General features: G+C 47.5%; 1 protein-coding gene across 7 annotated transcripts in view; it reads right to left on the bottom strand.

The window, feature by feature from the left end:
• Positions 1 to 17,758, bottom strand: part of BIRC6 (baculoviral IAP repeat containing 6) — a 597,017-nt gene that overhangs the window by 522,989 nt on the left and 56,270 nt on the right. For all 7 annotated transcript variants that reach the window (XM_077486418.1, XM_077486420.1, XM_077486423.1 and 4 more), the window contains exons 2-3: positions 16,271 to 16,452; positions 5,243 to 5,380 (exon numbers count right to left, since the gene is read on the bottom strand). In XM_077486418.1, the coding sequence (XP_077342544.1) occupies positions 5,243 to 5,380; positions 16,271 to 16,452 (320 nt within the window). The remainder of the gene's footprint in view (positions 1 to 5,242; positions 5,381 to 16,270; positions 16,453 to 17,758) is intronic.

Raw genomic sequence — 17,758 nt, 5'->3', positions numbered from 1 at the left:
GGAAGCAGATGAAAAAAAAAAAAAAAAGAGATTAATATTTTTCCTATTGGCTGAAAAAAACCCTGCTGAAGTTAAAAAACGGCGCGAATACGCGCGACAAAACGCCAGTTAAAGCCCTTAAAAATGCTACACTGAGGTGTGAATGCAGCCTAAGGCAGTGAAACTGATCAAATCACTTGTGCAAAATAATGGGAAGCCTGAAAACATGACCTGTTGGGGGTACTTGAGGACTGGAGTTGAGAAGCATTTGCCTAAAGGAACTTTCACAGTGCACACAATATCAAGTGGAGAGATTTCCTGGAATTTTTCGCAGCAGCACTGCAAGGACAATGTCCTAGTTAAGGTGGAAAGAATAGCCCACATTTGAGAGGAAGTCAACCTAGTCCTTTTCGAAAACCCTAAGTTACTTACAGCAGTGTTGCGTAACCTTTTATGGCAAAGTAACCCAAAGAGTCAAAAAAAAAAAAAAAATCTGAAGTACCCCTGTCTCTAGAAAGTGATGTGCACTGATAGGATCCCGATAAGACCCATGAAGTAATTTATATTGCAACAATTATATTTATGCTAGCTGTTTGTATGCTACTAGTTCATCATCATAGCGCTGATATTGCCCCTGGTTTTTACTGCACCGTTAGGAGGCGGCACTAATAGGGGGGGAAACGCTGACATGTGTAGTTCCTGAGCAGGCAGGACTCACCTTTCAGGGAGCTGCAGCAGGCAGGACCATCCGAGGTGCGCTGGAGAGGGGGAGGAGCCGGCAGGACAAGGGGCCCCCCGGTCAGTGAGCCCTGGCCGGGGAAACATCTTCCAGGCACCAAGATAGGGGCCATTCCATCGACTGGACCCATGGCAGGTGCCACCGACGTGACACCCCCCACCCCTGCACATGGGGCGGACTGCCTCCTCGTTGGTAACAGTCCCGCGCAACAGGCTACAGCAAGCCGCTGGGGGCCGTGTGGCCGGGAGGCGGGGCTCTGGCGACAGAGAACTTTGCGTATCCCCTTTCTCGTGGTGCACTTACCACGGGTTGAGAAACCCAGACTTACAGGATAAGGCTACTAACTCATACTTTCTGCTAAGATGATAGGAAAAAGAAATGCAACCTTACATGTATGATCAGATAAGGGATTATTCCTTTATAAATTCAACAAGTGGCGTATGCATAGCAAAGAGTTATCCCAAGGGGGCACAGGGGAACACAATGTGAGCCATGCACTGAACAAAGGCCTTAACTAGAGAGGTCAAAAATCCCTGGTGGTACTCAAAGTGCTAATCCAGACCAGATTGGAAGAAAATGTAATACTTACCACGTAGTACACTCTTGGATGAAAGTTACTCAACTCACACCGAGAAAAGTAAGCCCACCAGGAGCAATAGTAGACTTTAAGAGAAGTTAGGCCATAGGCCAGGGCTCGACAAAGCCCAGGCGCCAGGTCGCCAATGCGACCAGAAATCGCAACCTGGCGCCTAAACTGCCACCAGCCCACTCACTATTGATGCCCCAGGACATGCAGTGCATTAACACTGACTGCCGTCCTCCTCCCTCCTCCACACTCAGCGGCGCCGCGCTAAGTAGGTGAAACGGACAAGCAACGGAGAGAGGATCTGTCAGATTTCAGCTTGATATCAGGGTGGGCGGGACCCGGCCGCTATCAAACACCAGCCAATGGGATCTGAGCGGGCCGCTACGTGTATGTGGCCCCGCCCCTTTTCTTAAGCAGCCCAATAGTTGGCTGGTGTTTGATAGCTGCTGAGTCCCGCTCACCGGCCTTGCCCGGCCCACCCCGATATCAAGCTCAAATCTGACATATCCGCCTCTGTTACTTGTCAGTTTCACACACCAGCCGGGCCCCGCCCATTCCGACATTAAGCTCAATTCTGACAGCTCCTCTGCTACATTTCAGTAACAGAGTGCTCTGTGTGAAACCTGCCAGTGCCACCTGCCGCCACCAACCAGTGCCACCTGCCAGTGCCAACCAGTGCCGAGTGTTACCGTCAATCAGTGCCACCGCCAACCAGTGCAACCCAGTGCCACCTGCCAACACCAACCAGTGCCACCGCCATTTGCCAGTGCCACCTGTCACTTCCAAACCAGTGCCACCTGTCAATCAGTGCCACCTGCCAGTGCCACCTGCCAATGCCATCTGGCGCCAATCAGTGCCACCTGCCCGTGCCATTGCCAATCAGGGCCACCTGCCAGTTCCAAACCAGGGCCGCCTGCCAGTGCCACCACCAATCAGTGCTATCTGCCAGTGACTAGTGCCATCGCCAAACCAGTGCCGCCTGCCAGTTCCAAACCAGTGCCGCCTGCCAGTTCCAAACCAGTGCCGCCTGCCAGTTCCAAACCAGTGCCGCCTGCCAGTTCCAAACCAGTGCCGCCTGCCAGTTCCAAACCAGTGCCGCCTGCCAGTTCCAAACCAGTGCCGCCTGCCAGTTCCAAACCAGTGCCGCCTGCTAATCAGCGGCACCTGCCAGTTCCAACCAGGGCCACCTGCCAATGCCATCTGGCAGTTCCACGTGCCTGCCAGTGCCACCTGTTGCCAGCCTTACTCTTTGTGGTCAGCCAATAACCCTGATGTAACAGTTTCATTGGAGTTATTGACTGGGTGCCCTATTGCGAGTTAAAGATAGGGGGTGAAAATGAGTGGCTGACAATCCATACCACTCAAAAAAAAAATAAAAAAATGGCTCCTAACTTTTTTAACTGGCTCCTAAATTCAAAGCAAATTTGTCAACCCCTGCCATAGGCCAAAGGGTGCCAAGACCTAGCGACAAACCAGCAAAGTTTGTTAAATAGGCCAGCAGGTGCACATCAAAATTCTCCCAGCAGTAGCAAAGGGTTTGAAACTCTTGACGGACAGCACAGTCCACTGGATACAGTCACTGACAGGGCATCTGCCTGCCAATTTTGCTCTCTTCCATACTACCGAGATGCAGATGGCAGAAAGGGCCAGGTCATAAATCTCTACCACAGAGCAAAGCCAAAACTGGAGCAAGCACTTTAAAGAAAACCCAATAAGCCATGGGCAGACCAAAAAGGGCTAGGGTGACAAATTGGTAATGCTTATTGCATTCATGAAGTAGAGAGGAAGCAGTGTATGAAATGGCAGTAATTATCCCCTAGAAATATTAGACCTAGGCATCCGATGTTTTCAGGAGACCAGAAGTCATCACATCCAACATCTGCTCTACTATTAAAAGCGAGGGCGTCCCACCCCTAGCCATTTGAGGGCCACATGCTCTAATGTCAGTATGTTCCCGACTTAGACTTGGTATTGGGGGACTGGGAGGTATGAAATTTGCTAACCTCACTAGTAGAAACCCTTCTGTTAGAAGGGAGAGTGTACTATCCTCTATGATCTCCTTGGTGTAGTTATCTAAGGAGGGATCAAACAAGTCTTAGCCTTCAAAAAGGTAACCACTGAAGGAGTCTCTAGGATTGGAGCTCAGCTGACCAGCATTTAAGCCAAAGAATCCCATGAATCCTGGAGATATGACTAAGTGCATCTGCCAAGCCATTCCTGCCAAACCACAGAAACAAAAAAAAAAAAAAAAAAAAGTCAAACTGACACTGGTCAGAAGCATTTGTAAGGTTAGAACTAGGACTACATGCTTATTCTTTACAGTTAAGGTCTAGAAGGCTGTCACAGAAGCAACCACGGGCAGCAGTGGCAGGGCCCTCCAAGCTTTAACCTATCGTCTATTAAGTCTTTGAACACTTGGGTTTCCTTTTTGGGTTCATTGGGGTCTCATTAAGACAAGAAATGGCAGAATTCACCACGGGATTGAGCAGACGCCAGCTGCTTCAGTGCTAAAGCAAGTCCGCTCAGTATAGAATACAGGTGTGTCAGCTTGATCCAGTTTCTCAAAAGGCAGAGGCTTCATCTTAAGCTGCCACCTTCTCCCCAGGTAATGTGACTGGCTCAAGGACTATGTCAAAGACTGATCCAGAAGGGGACCCCTTGCTGTGTATAGCTTCAAAAGGGCTAGAAATTCAGTGTAGCATATGGTCCAACACAAATGCCCATAGAAAGGCAAGTAGTCAAAGTGGGGGAAACCTAAATGGATAACCTAACACCCCCAAAGAGGAAAAAAGTTAAACCCGAGCTAGCAAAGTTCATCTGACCCTTATTCAGAAGCATGGCAAATCCTGTGCATCGCCCCCCCCCCCCCCCCCTCCCTTCTGTAGTGTGCCAAAAAAAAAAAAAAAAAGCTCTGCTACACTGAAATCTCTCTCATCAGTCCTGCTCAACTTCTTCCCTTTTGGACTAAATACTTTCACCTTAAGGTACAGAGTTGAGGAGACAGGGTTTATCAGTACAGCAGGGAAGAAAGCTGGCAGGACTTAAAGAGGAAGTAAACCCTAATGGGTTTACTTCCTCTTTGATTCCCTGCAAAGGTAAAGCATAATGGACTACTATGCATCGCATAGTAGTCCATTATGTGTCACTTACCTGACACAGGAGCCAGCGAAGTCACCGCTGTCCCCTGTAGTTTCGAGCGTCCATCTTCTTGATGGGTCTCGCTGTTCCGGCGCTGTGATTCGCCAGAGCAGCGATGACGTCACTCCCGCGCATGCGCACGGGAGCCGACACTCGCGGCATATCGCCGCAATCTGCGGCTTACCCAGTGCGCCACTGTCTATGGCGCATGTGCCGTAGACAGTGGTGGCTGTCTTCAGGTAAGTATCTCCTAAACCGTACAGGTTTAGGAGATATTTCTTGGCCCTACACAGGTAAGCCTTAATCTAGGCTTACCTGTAGGTCAAAGTGGTTTGTAAGGGTTTACAACCACTTTAAACACAGCTTGAGATTTCTGTGTAGACTAAAACTTGATAACCTTCATACAGCAAATTAGGAGCCTGCAGGATTTTTGTCAAGATCAATAAGTGTTTTTCAGTATATGCAGCACACAGACAAAAACCTTGGGCACATGTATATAAAATTGCAGAGATGCACAACATAAGCTTTTTTGTTCAGACATACAACTTATCAGCATTGCAAAGAGCAGCAGTGTAACAGTACCACCAATGTGCCTGTAATTCAGAGCCAAGATTAGTTCAACACCTTCCATAAGGTGCAGGCTTTTTCCCTAATGCACAAAGCCTACACATGGGTGAGCAAGTGGTTAGAAAATGGTTTACAGAATTTTGCAAAAAATAAAGAAAAAAAAGAAGGATCGAAAAAAACAGTCCATTAATTTTTAACAAAGAAAGGGAAAACCAAACTAAGGGTTTTCTTACCTTGGCAACCTTATGATTTGCTGCGGTCTCATGTGAGGTATTTTTGAAGCCATCTTTCAGCTGCATAATGAACAAATCATAGCCTTCTGCACTAGACACGTCAATTTTCTCCAAGCACGCAGACAACAACTGCTGCACCTGCAATTAAATAAAAATTTAATATGCCACAAATGATTACAAATATAAGCTCATCTGTGTAAATAAATATGTGCCTTGTCAATGAACGATTAAGGTGTAATGACCCTTTATTTTCTATACTAATAAAAACGTTTTTTTTTTTTTTTGTTTTTGTTTTTTTAACAAACACACAAATATAAGTTTAAAACATTACCAACGGGAAATACAACCAGCTGTACTTTTCCCACGTGTGGGGGAAATGATATACGGTGCTTGCTCTAAGATTATGTTCATAACCGATCTGCCTGCTGCAGCTTACCTTGCAACTTGCTACAATGTTACAATCTGGCCACTGAGAAAGACAACATAGAGGAAACAATTGCGCTGTCAAGCACAGTGGCAGGAATACATGATAAGGAAAATCTGGCAAAAGTTTCCGTTCTACGAAAGATCAGCCAATCGTTGATGCCTAGCAAGTAATACCAGATATCTATATTGTGAACGAAAAAGACAGATTGAAAAAAATTGAAAAATTTTGTCGTATCGGTGGCAAATGAATGAAATTTTATTCATTGGTGTGAAGGTCATCCGTAAAAAAATTCTTGAACATTATATCACGCATGAGTGTAACTAGTAGAAGACCCCCACTTGTACGCGAGATGGCAACACTACGTATGAAATCAATTGCTTTTTTAAAACTTTTTTTTAGATTGGTTGAAATCATTGCCAATGCCAACATTAACCAACAAACACCGTTTTGTTGGTCAGCAGTCAAACGATCGGCCAATTTTCTAACCGTGTATTCCTGCTATAAGGCTGGGTTATCACCTACAGGTTCCGCAGCATCACAAAGCAACAACACTGCCTGTCTGGTAAAAAGTGGCAGGCTTCTGCACATCGGGACAGCGTGCAATACTGCACATGTTCCCGACAGTAGTAATGTAAACCTGGCCTTATGAAATAACAGCCTACCAAAGTTTAAATCGCTGCATTCATTACCGTATATACTCGAGTATAAGCCGAGATTTTCAGCCTCTTTTTTGAGGCTGAAAGTGCCCCCCTCGGCTTATACTCGAGTCATCGCTGTCTGCCCGCTCGATCAGCGTGTCGAGCAGACAGACAGCGGCCATTCTATAATTCAAAAGCCGCGCCTCCGGCTCCGCCTTCGCCTGTGATAGGCGGACCACTTAATTTCCCAGCAGCCTGTGTTCCGCCTATCACGGACATCGTATCATCCTCGTACTACGGACGAGGATGATACGATGTCCGTGATAGGCGGAACACAGGCTGCTGGGAAATTCAGTGTTCCGCCTATCACAGGCGAAGGCGGAGGCGCGGCTTTTGAATTTTACAATGGCCGCCGAGGTGCCGACGAAGAGGGCACGGGACGGAGGCAAGGCAAGGCACGGGACGGGACGGGACGGAGGCAAGGCAAGGCACGACACGGGACGGAGGCAAGGAGGCAAGGCACGGGACGGAGGCTCGGGACAAAGGCTCGGGACACAGGTAGGCTGGACACACACACACACACACACACACACACGGATGGGTGGATACACACACACACACACAGGGATGGATGGATGGATGGATGGAGACACACACACACAGGGATGGATGGATGGATGGATGGAGACACACACACACAGGGATGGATGGATGGAGACACACACACAGGGATGGATGGACGGATGGACACACACACACAGGGATGGATGGACACACACACACACACAGGGATGGATGGACGGACACACAGGGATGGACGGACGGACACACAGGGATGGACGGACGGACACACAGGGATGGACGGACACACAGGGATGGACGGACACACAGGGATGGACGGACACACAGGGATGGACGGACACACAGGGATGGACGGACACACAGGGATGGACGGACACACAGGGATGGACGGACACACACACAGGGATGGACAGGCATGTCTCACCCTCGGCTTATACACGAGTCAATAAGTTTGCCAGTTTTTTTGGGGGTAAATTGGGGGCCTCGGCTTATATTCGGGTCGGCCTATACTCGAGTATATACGGTAATTCATATTTTTTTTTAATAATCCTTGGAGCCTCAAAAATCTCACAGCTTTGGCTGCCCTATGTAAACAAGGTGTGTGCTTGGTGGGAGGAAACACTGACAATAGGGTAGAGTGGATTGGTGGGCAATGTCACAGCTCTGTGCAAAACAGTCCCCACTGTGCTGAGACTGCTTAGAAAAGGGGTTAAAAGGAAATGCATTTATGACTTCATACAAGCAATATGCAGCATGCATGTAATAGGTGGGAGGTTTAATTTTAGCTTTTCATACTACTTAAAGGGCTGCTCTCAAATGATAAACTGTACAGCTTTTAAAGATAATTACTAAGTGGTGTAGTAAACCTCTCATGTTTTCAGTTATATTAGCAGTTGTCACTTCCTCCGCTCCACCTGGCAATGCTCTTCTCACAAGAGGAAATGCTCTTCTCACAAGAGATGAGCAGGAGGAGCCTCTATCAGGGGGGTTTTGCTTCTGGTTCTTTACAAAGGTAAAGGAGAGATGTCAGTATGAACTCCCCATCTTAGTCTGCCCTAGTTCTTTATACAGAGCTCTCATCTGCTGCATCTACAAAGGCACTATATAAAAAAAAAAAAAAAAAAAAAAAAAAAAAAAAAAAAAAATACTCCTACGTTTCATGTTTGATATTGCACATGTTGAAATGATTTGAACAAACTTGCAAATGTTTACCTACTGTTGGACTCTGGAAACTAACCATATGAATACCTGTGCCTTCTTAAAGCGGAGGTCCACCCTAAAGTGGACCTCCGCTCATCGGAACCCTCCCCCCCTCCGGCGCCACAATTGGCACCTTTCAGGGGGGAGGGGGGTGCAGATACCTGTACAGTACAGGTATTCTGCACCCACTTCCGGGATAGCTCTCTGCGGAAAGGGGCGTAGATTACGCCCCTTTCCGCAAGTGCCCCGCTGCCTGCTGAGAAACACACAGATCCCAGAGGCAGCGGGGACCATCCTTATTGCGCAGCGCGATTCGCGCATGCGCAGTAGGGAACCGGGAAATGAAGCCGAAAGGCTCCATTTCCTGATTCCCATACCCAAGATGGCGGCGGCAGCACCCGACAAGACGATCTAGAGATCGGCTTCGGGTGCCGACATCGCGGGCGCGCTGGACAGGTAAGTGTCACTATTTTAAAAGTCAGCAGCTGCAGTATTTGTAGCTGCTGGCTTTTAAAAAAAATAAAAAACGCGGAGTCCCGGCGGACTCCCGCTTTAAATCTGATAAGTGGGAGGAAACTCCTGCTAGAAGATGATTGGATAATTTGTTGCAAGATATAAAGGTTTCTTGTAATGTCTATCCATATCCAAGGGCAGGTTTGCCTAGAGCAGGGGTGTCCAACCTTTTTTCAAAGATGGCCAGATTTGATGAAGTGAACATGCGTGAGGGTCAACCATTTTGCCTGACATTCTTTGAACATTGACATTCTTTAAAATTCGGTCTAAGTGTGTTAGTTTGAGCACTAATACACTGCCCAACAAGAATTCTCTTGCCTTTGTGGCTCTGTGACAGTAAAGAGATGAGTTTGGGCGTATTTGGAGATACCATATTTATTGGTGTATAATACGCACCTTCACTTTAAGGAGGAAAGTTTCAGGGAAAAAAATTTAAGGAACTGTGAAGCAAAATAAGGGTGAGTGCCCATCTGCAGACCCACCACTGCCAGGAATGCAGCACCCACCATTGCCAGGAATGCAGCACCCACCAGCGCCAAAGATCACCTACAGAAGAATCTCCCGTTTACATGGCAGCCTCTTTAATAGAAAGTCCCGCCTCCTTTGATGGACAGAATTGTCGCCAATGGCAGCGACGGAGACAGGACTTCTTACAAAGGCCGCACGTAAACAGGAAATTGTTCTGCGTGTGTATGGCGCTCGTCTCACCTCCTCTGTCCCGTCCAAGGCATATACATCTTTTGTGGCTTCGGCGCTGGGAGATCGTCAGGGGCCACAAAACATATATTATATATGTCCAAATAACCAGGCGGCCGGTGGATTGGCCTGCGGACCAGACTTTGGACATACCTGGCCTAGAGGGAGCTCACTCAAAAAAAAAAAAAAAAAGGTACAGGGACACAGGACATCCAGTAGTGGCATCCAGCGTTCAAACTTTGAAGACTCTGAAAATAGAGTTAGGACCACAGTTCATAGAGGAGTCTTGATGTGGGCACTGTAGCTTAGACATCTGCAAATGTTTGCAAACAAAATCCTGTTTTTAGCGCAATTAGGATCAATTTGGTTGTTTTGCAGGCTAGCTGGTAAGTGCGCTGGGAAATCTTCGTTTGTGATGTTCGTTGCCCTTTCCTGTGCATCTTACTGCACAGGCTAGTTATAGGTTGGGGTGGTTGCCACTTTTTTGTACACTTGGTTGAATTGGATGCACTGGATGCCTTCACCTGCCATTGTGCTTTCGTTAGGAGTCCCAGTGCCTTTAAGGAGGGGATGAGCTCCCTCAGTCAAACCTGCCCTTAATGCACTGCAATTTGTGATGCAACTTAGGAGAAACTGAAAATTACAGAGTTAGGACCACGGTACGCAGAGAAGGCTTCACGTAGAAACTGCAAGGTAACTTGTTTTCAGCTCCAGAGTAGTGAACTGAGCAGTAACTGTGTGGGTCTGTTCAGTTTTCTGAGCTGAGAGTAATTACTTACACATTCTTCGGACAGAAGTTTCAAGAGCATAAGACTGGGAGAAACAATCAATTGAATAGGTATCGTGACTCGCGCCAATCCCTGGAAAGGAGGTATCCAGGTGGTGACTGGGCAGGTGATCAATGTGAATGCAAAGCATGGTTTTCTCAGGTGACCATGTTCCTGTGGATGTATGCATATAACTGGAAAGGAGAGAAGTCCTTCAGAAGGTAGCAAACTGGATCAGCCTTTCTCAACTAGAGTGCTTTGAGGTTTCTTCAGGGGTGCCTTGGTACAACACCTACAAATTTATCAAAACTTGAATACAAGCCAGCAGGTGGATCAAGCCTGCCTTTTAGTTACACCTAGCCACATGTTTTCATAATGCACCATTAAGACTTTCTAGACACTGGCACTTATTATATGGAACAGACACGCTGACTGAGTGTGTTGCTGGGCTCCAGGATGATAGGCTGTGGTGTTCAGCAGGCACCGTACGGCTGCACCGCTGCCTGGTGGTGGAAAGAGCCAGGCTAACGGGCTTAGAGCCTACCTCTTGGCACAGAGTGTGGATCCTGGGGGCGCAATTAAAAGAACCCCAGTCCAGGAGGGAAGGAAGTTCAGCTCTCTGATATGGGGGGGGGGGGGGGGGTTCAGATGCAATACCCCCAGAACAGGGTCGAGGAGTGACAGGCTTTGAAAGGGGTGTTGTAGCACATGGCAATGGCCAAATACCTCTGAGCCCAAAGCAGAGCTGTACAAACCTGGAAAGGGATCTCCCAGGAGAAGGGACAGACACCTCAGTTTATGCTGGTGGAACGGAGGGTCCAGAGGGGGAGAGTATTGGAGGGGACCCAAGTCTTCAGGAGGTGGAAGAAATCCCAGGAGGGATGGTTGAATCTCTGGAAGTCATAGTACTACAAAATCCAGCAGTGAATCAGCAAAAACGAGCAAAGGACTTGTGATGAATACAAAGACAACCTCTACAGGGCGGGTGCAGTATGTTAAACCTTTGTATGGTGAAATTAATTGATTGGGACTTGAGAACATTTGAGAGAATTTCCTACAAAGACAGACATTCAATTACCTAGAACCGCTGGTGAATCATCCTGCAAAAAGGCTGGTAAGGGGTTAAGGGAGGAAATAGGGGCATTGGGAAACAGAGTAGAGGAAATGGAGATGGGCCAGGATGACATTAGGGAAGGAATGGCTGATATTTAAGATATGACAAAACATAATGAAGTAGAGCTGGGTGATTTTTATTTTTTAAAACTCCTGCCCGCAGCACCTTAGTACCGGTGCGGTGTGAGCACCTGTCCTGGTGAAAAAACAAAACAAAAAAAAACACACATCTAAAAAAATCATTTGCTTAACTTTCCTTGAAAGTGCTGACTAAGGACAGAAGACAGACAACAGTCCTTATTCACATGGAAATCCAAGTACAGAACTCTAAAAAAGGCAAGCACCACCTTAACCAAGGTAAATGACAAGATAACACCCTCTTTTTTTATACCCTGCGAGTGGAGGTGATAGCCACCAAGAGACCACCAAGAAACCAAAACAAAGGGGAGTGCTGGAGACGAGTACACCATCGACTGCGTAAGTAGCATTAGTTGATAGAAATTAGGAAGTCCCCCTGACCGCCACAGGGCTTGCACAGCCCCCTGCAGGGAACAGCCAGCAGTCTGGCAACAAACACCCTTGGAAGCAAAAACAGCTCCTTTCTTAGACCATCGGGATGTCCCCAAGCAGTGCCAAAACAGGATAAAAAAAAAAAACTTCACCCACAATGGCATGTGGGAACCAGTATAAAAACTTTACCCACAAAACAAACTGTGTGGGAATAACAAAGAACTTTTTTACACACAAAAAACAGAGTGCTCCTCAATCTGGGAGTCACTACCTACAAACCGCCTGAAACCTTGCGGTAACAAATTCAACAGTACATTTACTTACATTTTTTTTTCCTGTTTTTGGTAAAAAACCTTTTAAGTGCAATTGCACGGCTGCCTGCAAAACTTAGCGGCCAAAACAGGAATCAGTCAATGCACTACCTCATAGAATTTCGTAAAGAATTATATATTTATAGAGATATAGATATATATATATATATATTTTTTTTTTTTATTATTTCGTCATAGAATTTTGTAAGTGTGGACAGACAACCAAGTCGCCGCTTTTCACACTTGAGCGATAGACTCTTGATGTCGGAAAGGCCCAAGACGTTCCAATTGCCCTGGTGGAGTGGGCCGTGACCGGAAAGGGGAGCACCTGCCCCTTCAAGGTGTAGGCCTGTACTACAATCTGTCTGATCCACCTGGAAATGGTGGCCGATGAGATAGCCATGCCTTTTTTTCAGGGCAGCCACCAAAACAAACAAGGAGTTTGACTTTCGAAAGGGAGCCGTAGCAGACAAATACACCCCGAGAGCCCGGACCACGTCCAGGGAATGGAGGGCCACCTCCTTAGGATGTGTCGGCTTAGGACACAGAGATGGTAACACAATGTCTTCATTAATGTGGAACATCGTAACCACCTTCGGCAGAAAAGAAGGTTGCGGACGCAACACCGCCTTATCCTTATGGATAACCAGATAGGGCAACTTGCAAGACAAGGCCACCAGTTCTGAAACCCTCCTAGCAGACGTAATGGCCACTAGAAAGACCACCTTCTGGGAAAGGGTCAACAGAGGGATCTCTCTGATATTTGCAAATGGCAGTTTCTGAAGCGCCGATAACACCAGGTTAAGATCCCACAGGGGTAACGGTGGGCGCACCAGAGGAACTACATGTTGCACCCCTTGAACAAAAGTGCTCACTAGAGAGCAAGACGCCAGGGGGTCACTGATAAAAAAAAAAAAAAAAAAAAAAAAAAAGACAGCCAAAGCTGATATTTGTCCTTTAATGGTGCTTAACGCCAATTTCTGGTCTACTCCTTGCTGTAGGAACAGCAGGATCCTGGATATAGAAAAGGAGTGCAGACGCCATCCTTTCTCCTTACACATGGAGAGGTAGGCCTTCCAGGTATGATGGTATATCTTCAGAGAAGATGATTTCCGTACTCTTAGCATAGTTGGAATCACAAAGTCTCAAAGACCCCAGCTTCTTAACACTTGGCTCTCAATAGCCATGCCGTTAAAACCAGCGATGTAAAGCAGGATGGAGAATCGCACCTCGAGACAGCAGGTCCTATCGTAACGGCAGTCACCATGAGGCATCCGCCACCAGGAGCACTAGGTCTGCGTACCATGGACACTGGGGCCAATCTGGGGCAATCAGTATAACTGGAATCCCCCTCAGCCTCCACTCTGCGGAGCAGACGCGATAACAGTTTCAGCGGAGGAAAGGCATAGATCAGCTGGTACTGATCCCACGTAGCCCCCCAACGCGTCTGCCCAAGGATATCTTGTCCTGAACACGAATCTCGGCACCTTCCAATTGGGACGGGAAGCCAGAAGATGCACGTCTGGACTACCCCATCGCAGGCACAGTAGCCTGAACACCTCTGGATGCAACACCCATTCTCCTGGGTCCAGCATCTGGCGACTTAGATAGTCCGCCTGCCAGTTCTCCACTCCTGGGATGTAAATGGCCGATAGAGCCGGTACATGTCGCTCTGCCCACTGAAGGATGTGAGTGACATCCTGTGCAGCGGCCGAGCTTCTTGTTCCTCAGACAATACCACGGTGGTGGCGAAAGTCAGACTGGATCCTGATCGGGAGGCCCTCGAAGTCTTATCGACCACGTGGAGGGGCATAGTCAGCTCAAGCACATTGATCGGCAACTTGGATTCCTCCTCCGACCAGAGGCCCTGGGTTGACTGAACATTACTCCACCCCAGCCGGTTAGGCTGGCATCCATTGTGATCACTGTCCAATGTAGAGGTAGGAACGATTTCCCGGACCGAAGTGCCGGGAACCTCAGCCACCAGAGCAGGGAGTCCCTGATTAACTGGGTCACCTGAATCTGCCGATCCAGGGATAATGGAGATTTGTCCCATTTTGTCAAGATCTCCTTCTGCAAGACTCATGTGAAACTGGGCACACGGTACTGCCTCGAAGGAGGCCACCATGAGCCCCAGGACTCGCATGCAGAAGCGTAGTGACGACCACCTGCGGTTCATCAGCAGTTTTACCACGGCTCTAAGAGTCTGAAGCTTGTCTGCAGGGAGAAACACTCTCGCGTCCATGGAGTCCACCAGAAAGCCTAGGTACTCCAAATGCTGAGTCGGTATGATCACCGACTTTCTTAGGTTCAACAGCCACCCAAATTCCTGCAGGGTCTGCCTGGTGATTGCCACATCCTCCTAATTCTGAGGCGGAAGATGCTCTCAGGAGGAGATAGTCTAGGTAACCCGCGATCGCGATCCCGCAGCGCCAAAACAGGAGCCAATACCTTGGTAAAGACTCAGGGGGGTGATGCCAAGCCAAAAGGGGAGAGCCACATACTGGTAGTGGACTTCCGACTGCAAATCACAGAAAGTTCTGATGCCAAAGGCATATTGGTATGTGCAGGTACGCATCCTGGATGTCCAAAGACACCAGGGGGTCCCCTTGATGGAGTGCAGCGACTACTGAGCGAACTGATTCAATCCTGAACCTCTGCACTTTTACAAAGTAATTGAGAGCCTCTAGGTCCAAGATTGGATGTACCCCTTCCTTTTTGCGGACTACAAACAGATTAGAACCTCTGGAAACGTTCCGGCTCCGGAACAGGTACTCTTGCCCCGCGACTCAACAGGTCCCATACCGACCCCATTAGGGCCTCCCGGTGAGCCGGGAGTACGGTTATGCTGGAGGGGAAGAATCTGTTGCGCGGCCAAGAGAGGAACTCTATCTTGTAGCAAGAGGAAATCAGATCGCAAACCCATTGGTCAGACAGCCGAGAGGCCCACCGGGCTGCAACCCTCCACCTGAGTTGTGTGCGGGGGCAAACCTTCCTGCAGTAGCACTTTTGCTTGCAGGCTTGCGGTTCCAGGGACGCTTTTATCCTTCAGATGTCGTCCTGTCGGGCTGGGGACGTTTAGCCGAAGCTCCCGACGGACGAAAAACCCGTTTGCGAGTGGAAAATGAGGGCCCTTGCCTACAGTGTGGCTCCTTAGCCTACCTGGCCTGTGGGAGTAGTGTACTCTTACCACCTGTGGCATTTTTAATAATGTCATCCAATGAGGCTCCAAAGAGCCACTCGCCAAGGAAGGGAAGATCCGTCAGGGCTATTTTAGATGCCTGGTCAGCCGACCAGCATTTTAGCCGAATCAGGCGCCTCAGCACCACTGCCGACACTGAAGCCCTGGATAACAGAGGGAGAGTATCCAGGGCCACATCAAACATACTTAAGGCCTTGCACTAACTGGTCTGCTAGTTCCACGCAGACAGGAGAAGCCTGTTGCTCCCCCAATTTGCGGTGCAAAAGTTTTGCCCACTCAGTGTGTGTGACACAAGTGCGGATGCCAGTACTGGTCGCATTGCTGACCCCACAACGGTAAACAAGGAATGAGCCACTGCCTCGGCCTTCCTATCCATGGGATCCTTAAAGGCAGGAGTCCCCTCTATCGGGATCGTGGTTACTTTGTTTAACCTGGATACTGGGGTCCACGATCGGAAGAGCCAACCATTTTTTGAGAAGGCTCTCCACAAAGGGGTAAAATACCGCCATGTATTTGGAGATCGAAAAGGTCCGTTGCAGTTTACCCCATTACTTGTATATGAACTAATCAAAATATGCCAGATACGGAAACACCTTAGGTGTACGGGACCCAAAAGTGACCACTACATCAGCAGAGGGATCTGCTGGCTCCTGAATTTAAGGTATCACGCACAACTGTGATAAGTGCTCCAACAAGTGCCTTGTCGCACCCCTGGCTGAACTCCCATTGGATTCACACAAAAATAAAAAAAATAGTACAGGGACTTGTTCTTCCCCCGCACTAGAATCGGATCGCATGGGTGTTCTCACCTACGAGATCCGATTCCTGTGCGAGTTCACAGTTCTCACTGCGATTTGTGAACTAAATTGGGGGTGGTGTTAATGACACCTGCAGAGGTTCACACAAGGCAGTATCAAGTGCCCGCAGGAGAGGAGCGATGTGGGAACCGGCGCTTGAATCACGCAGGTTCCCCCATTTTACTAGTGTGAGCCCAGGGTAAAACTAAAACGTTGCAAAAGGTAGTTATTTAAATGTTATGGTACAAAATGCGAAGTAAAAACACACTTACCTCTGTAACTGGCAATTCAAGCTGGACCACATCATCTGGTTTACTGACTGGAGTTTGAAGTGCAGTGTCTAGTAATAAAATGCCATTTAAATCTTTCCGACAGCCCACTGCATAATCATCCACAAATATAACTTTATCTACAGTTGGGAAATATTGGCATTTCAACCGTCCACCAGGCTTTGCTATGGAGAAAAAAAAAGAAAACAAAAAAAGTGGTTAGTCACAAAATTGCACACACGAAAATAAGTCTGCAGTATAGTCAGTCAGTGTTTATCTGGATCCTTAGGGGTATAGTCTGTGGCTGTAATAGCTGGATGGTGACTATAGCCATTGGTTGGGTAATTGGAAAAGAAAGGGGGGTTAAAAAGGAAGGCAGCCATCCTTCAGAGTGTGTCTAGAACTCTGCAAAGGAATCTCCACACAATAGAATGCTTCCTCTTGAGGTTTTCTATTGGCCTTTAGGAGCAGTCAGCTCCGAGTGCATAGCCTTTCAACACTGCAGCCCTGATTGGACCAAGGTAGGGCTGAAATCTTAGACACCGGTGAGATCAATTCCCATTCTACGGTCCAAGCTGGTCAGCTTCCTGATTAGTTTGCTCCTGGACAAACACTGATGCATTCTAGACAGCTGCTCAATCCATTCCAGCTATCTGGAACAGTGGTGGGACCTACAGAGCCACGTGGAATGCCAGGACTGCACTTTACTTTGACGAGCATGCATCTTCTATGTTGTGTTTTTAATCTTATCCTATTAAAGTCATCATTCTAATACAATCAGGTCGGCGCCTCCCCTCTCTGTTTTTTCCTTACGATAATAAGTCCGGTTGTAATTAAAAAGACCTTCTTGGCAGTGGCTAAAAATTTGTTTATAAAATATAATAAGTACTTAAAGTGGTTGTAAACCTCTGATGTGAAATATGAACAAAGCAGAGCCCTCTATAGTGTGTCTCAATCTTGAGCAAGAACATTTTAATTTTTGTTTGCTGCCTCAAATCAGCATAAATTACTTGACTGACAAGTTTTCCTGACACCATTTCCACCAAGCCAGCATAAGGGTGAGCAGTTTGGGTCAAAAAACACTAGGGCCGAAACAACGAATCGATCAACTAATAAATGAAAATAGTTAACCATTTTCAAAATCGATTAGTTGGTCAGCCAATTAGTTGGCTTGCATACAGAACAGAATGCCAGATTTGTTTATTTATCAGGAATACAGTGAAGCACACATACAGCTCAGTACACCATCCATGTCAGCAAGAACCTGAGAATTGTAAATGTGAGGATCAACGCCTCATTTGACATGTAGTCCTGGGCAGGAAGTGGGTTCTAAAGGCAGAAGTTTTTGTTTACCTTGCTATAGAAGCACTCTATACTATACTTTGCAGCTTGTTATTGAGGCACTCTGAAGGCAGAAGAAGCATCAGTGGGGGACCACAGAAGAGGCGAATCAAGGCTACTCTGAAAAACCATGTTTTTGGTAAAAAAAAA

This window comes from Lithobates pipiens, unplaced genomic scaffold (assembly GCF_037356315.1).
Source record: "Lithobates pipiens isolate NorthernLeopardFrog02 unplaced genomic scaffold, aLitPip1_a1.2 Scaffold_18, whole genome shotgun sequence".
Lineage (NCBI taxonomy): Eukaryota > Metazoa > Chordata > Amphibia > Anura > Ranidae > Lithobates > Lithobates pipiens.
This window is presented reverse-complemented; position numbering and strand designations above follow the sequence as displayed.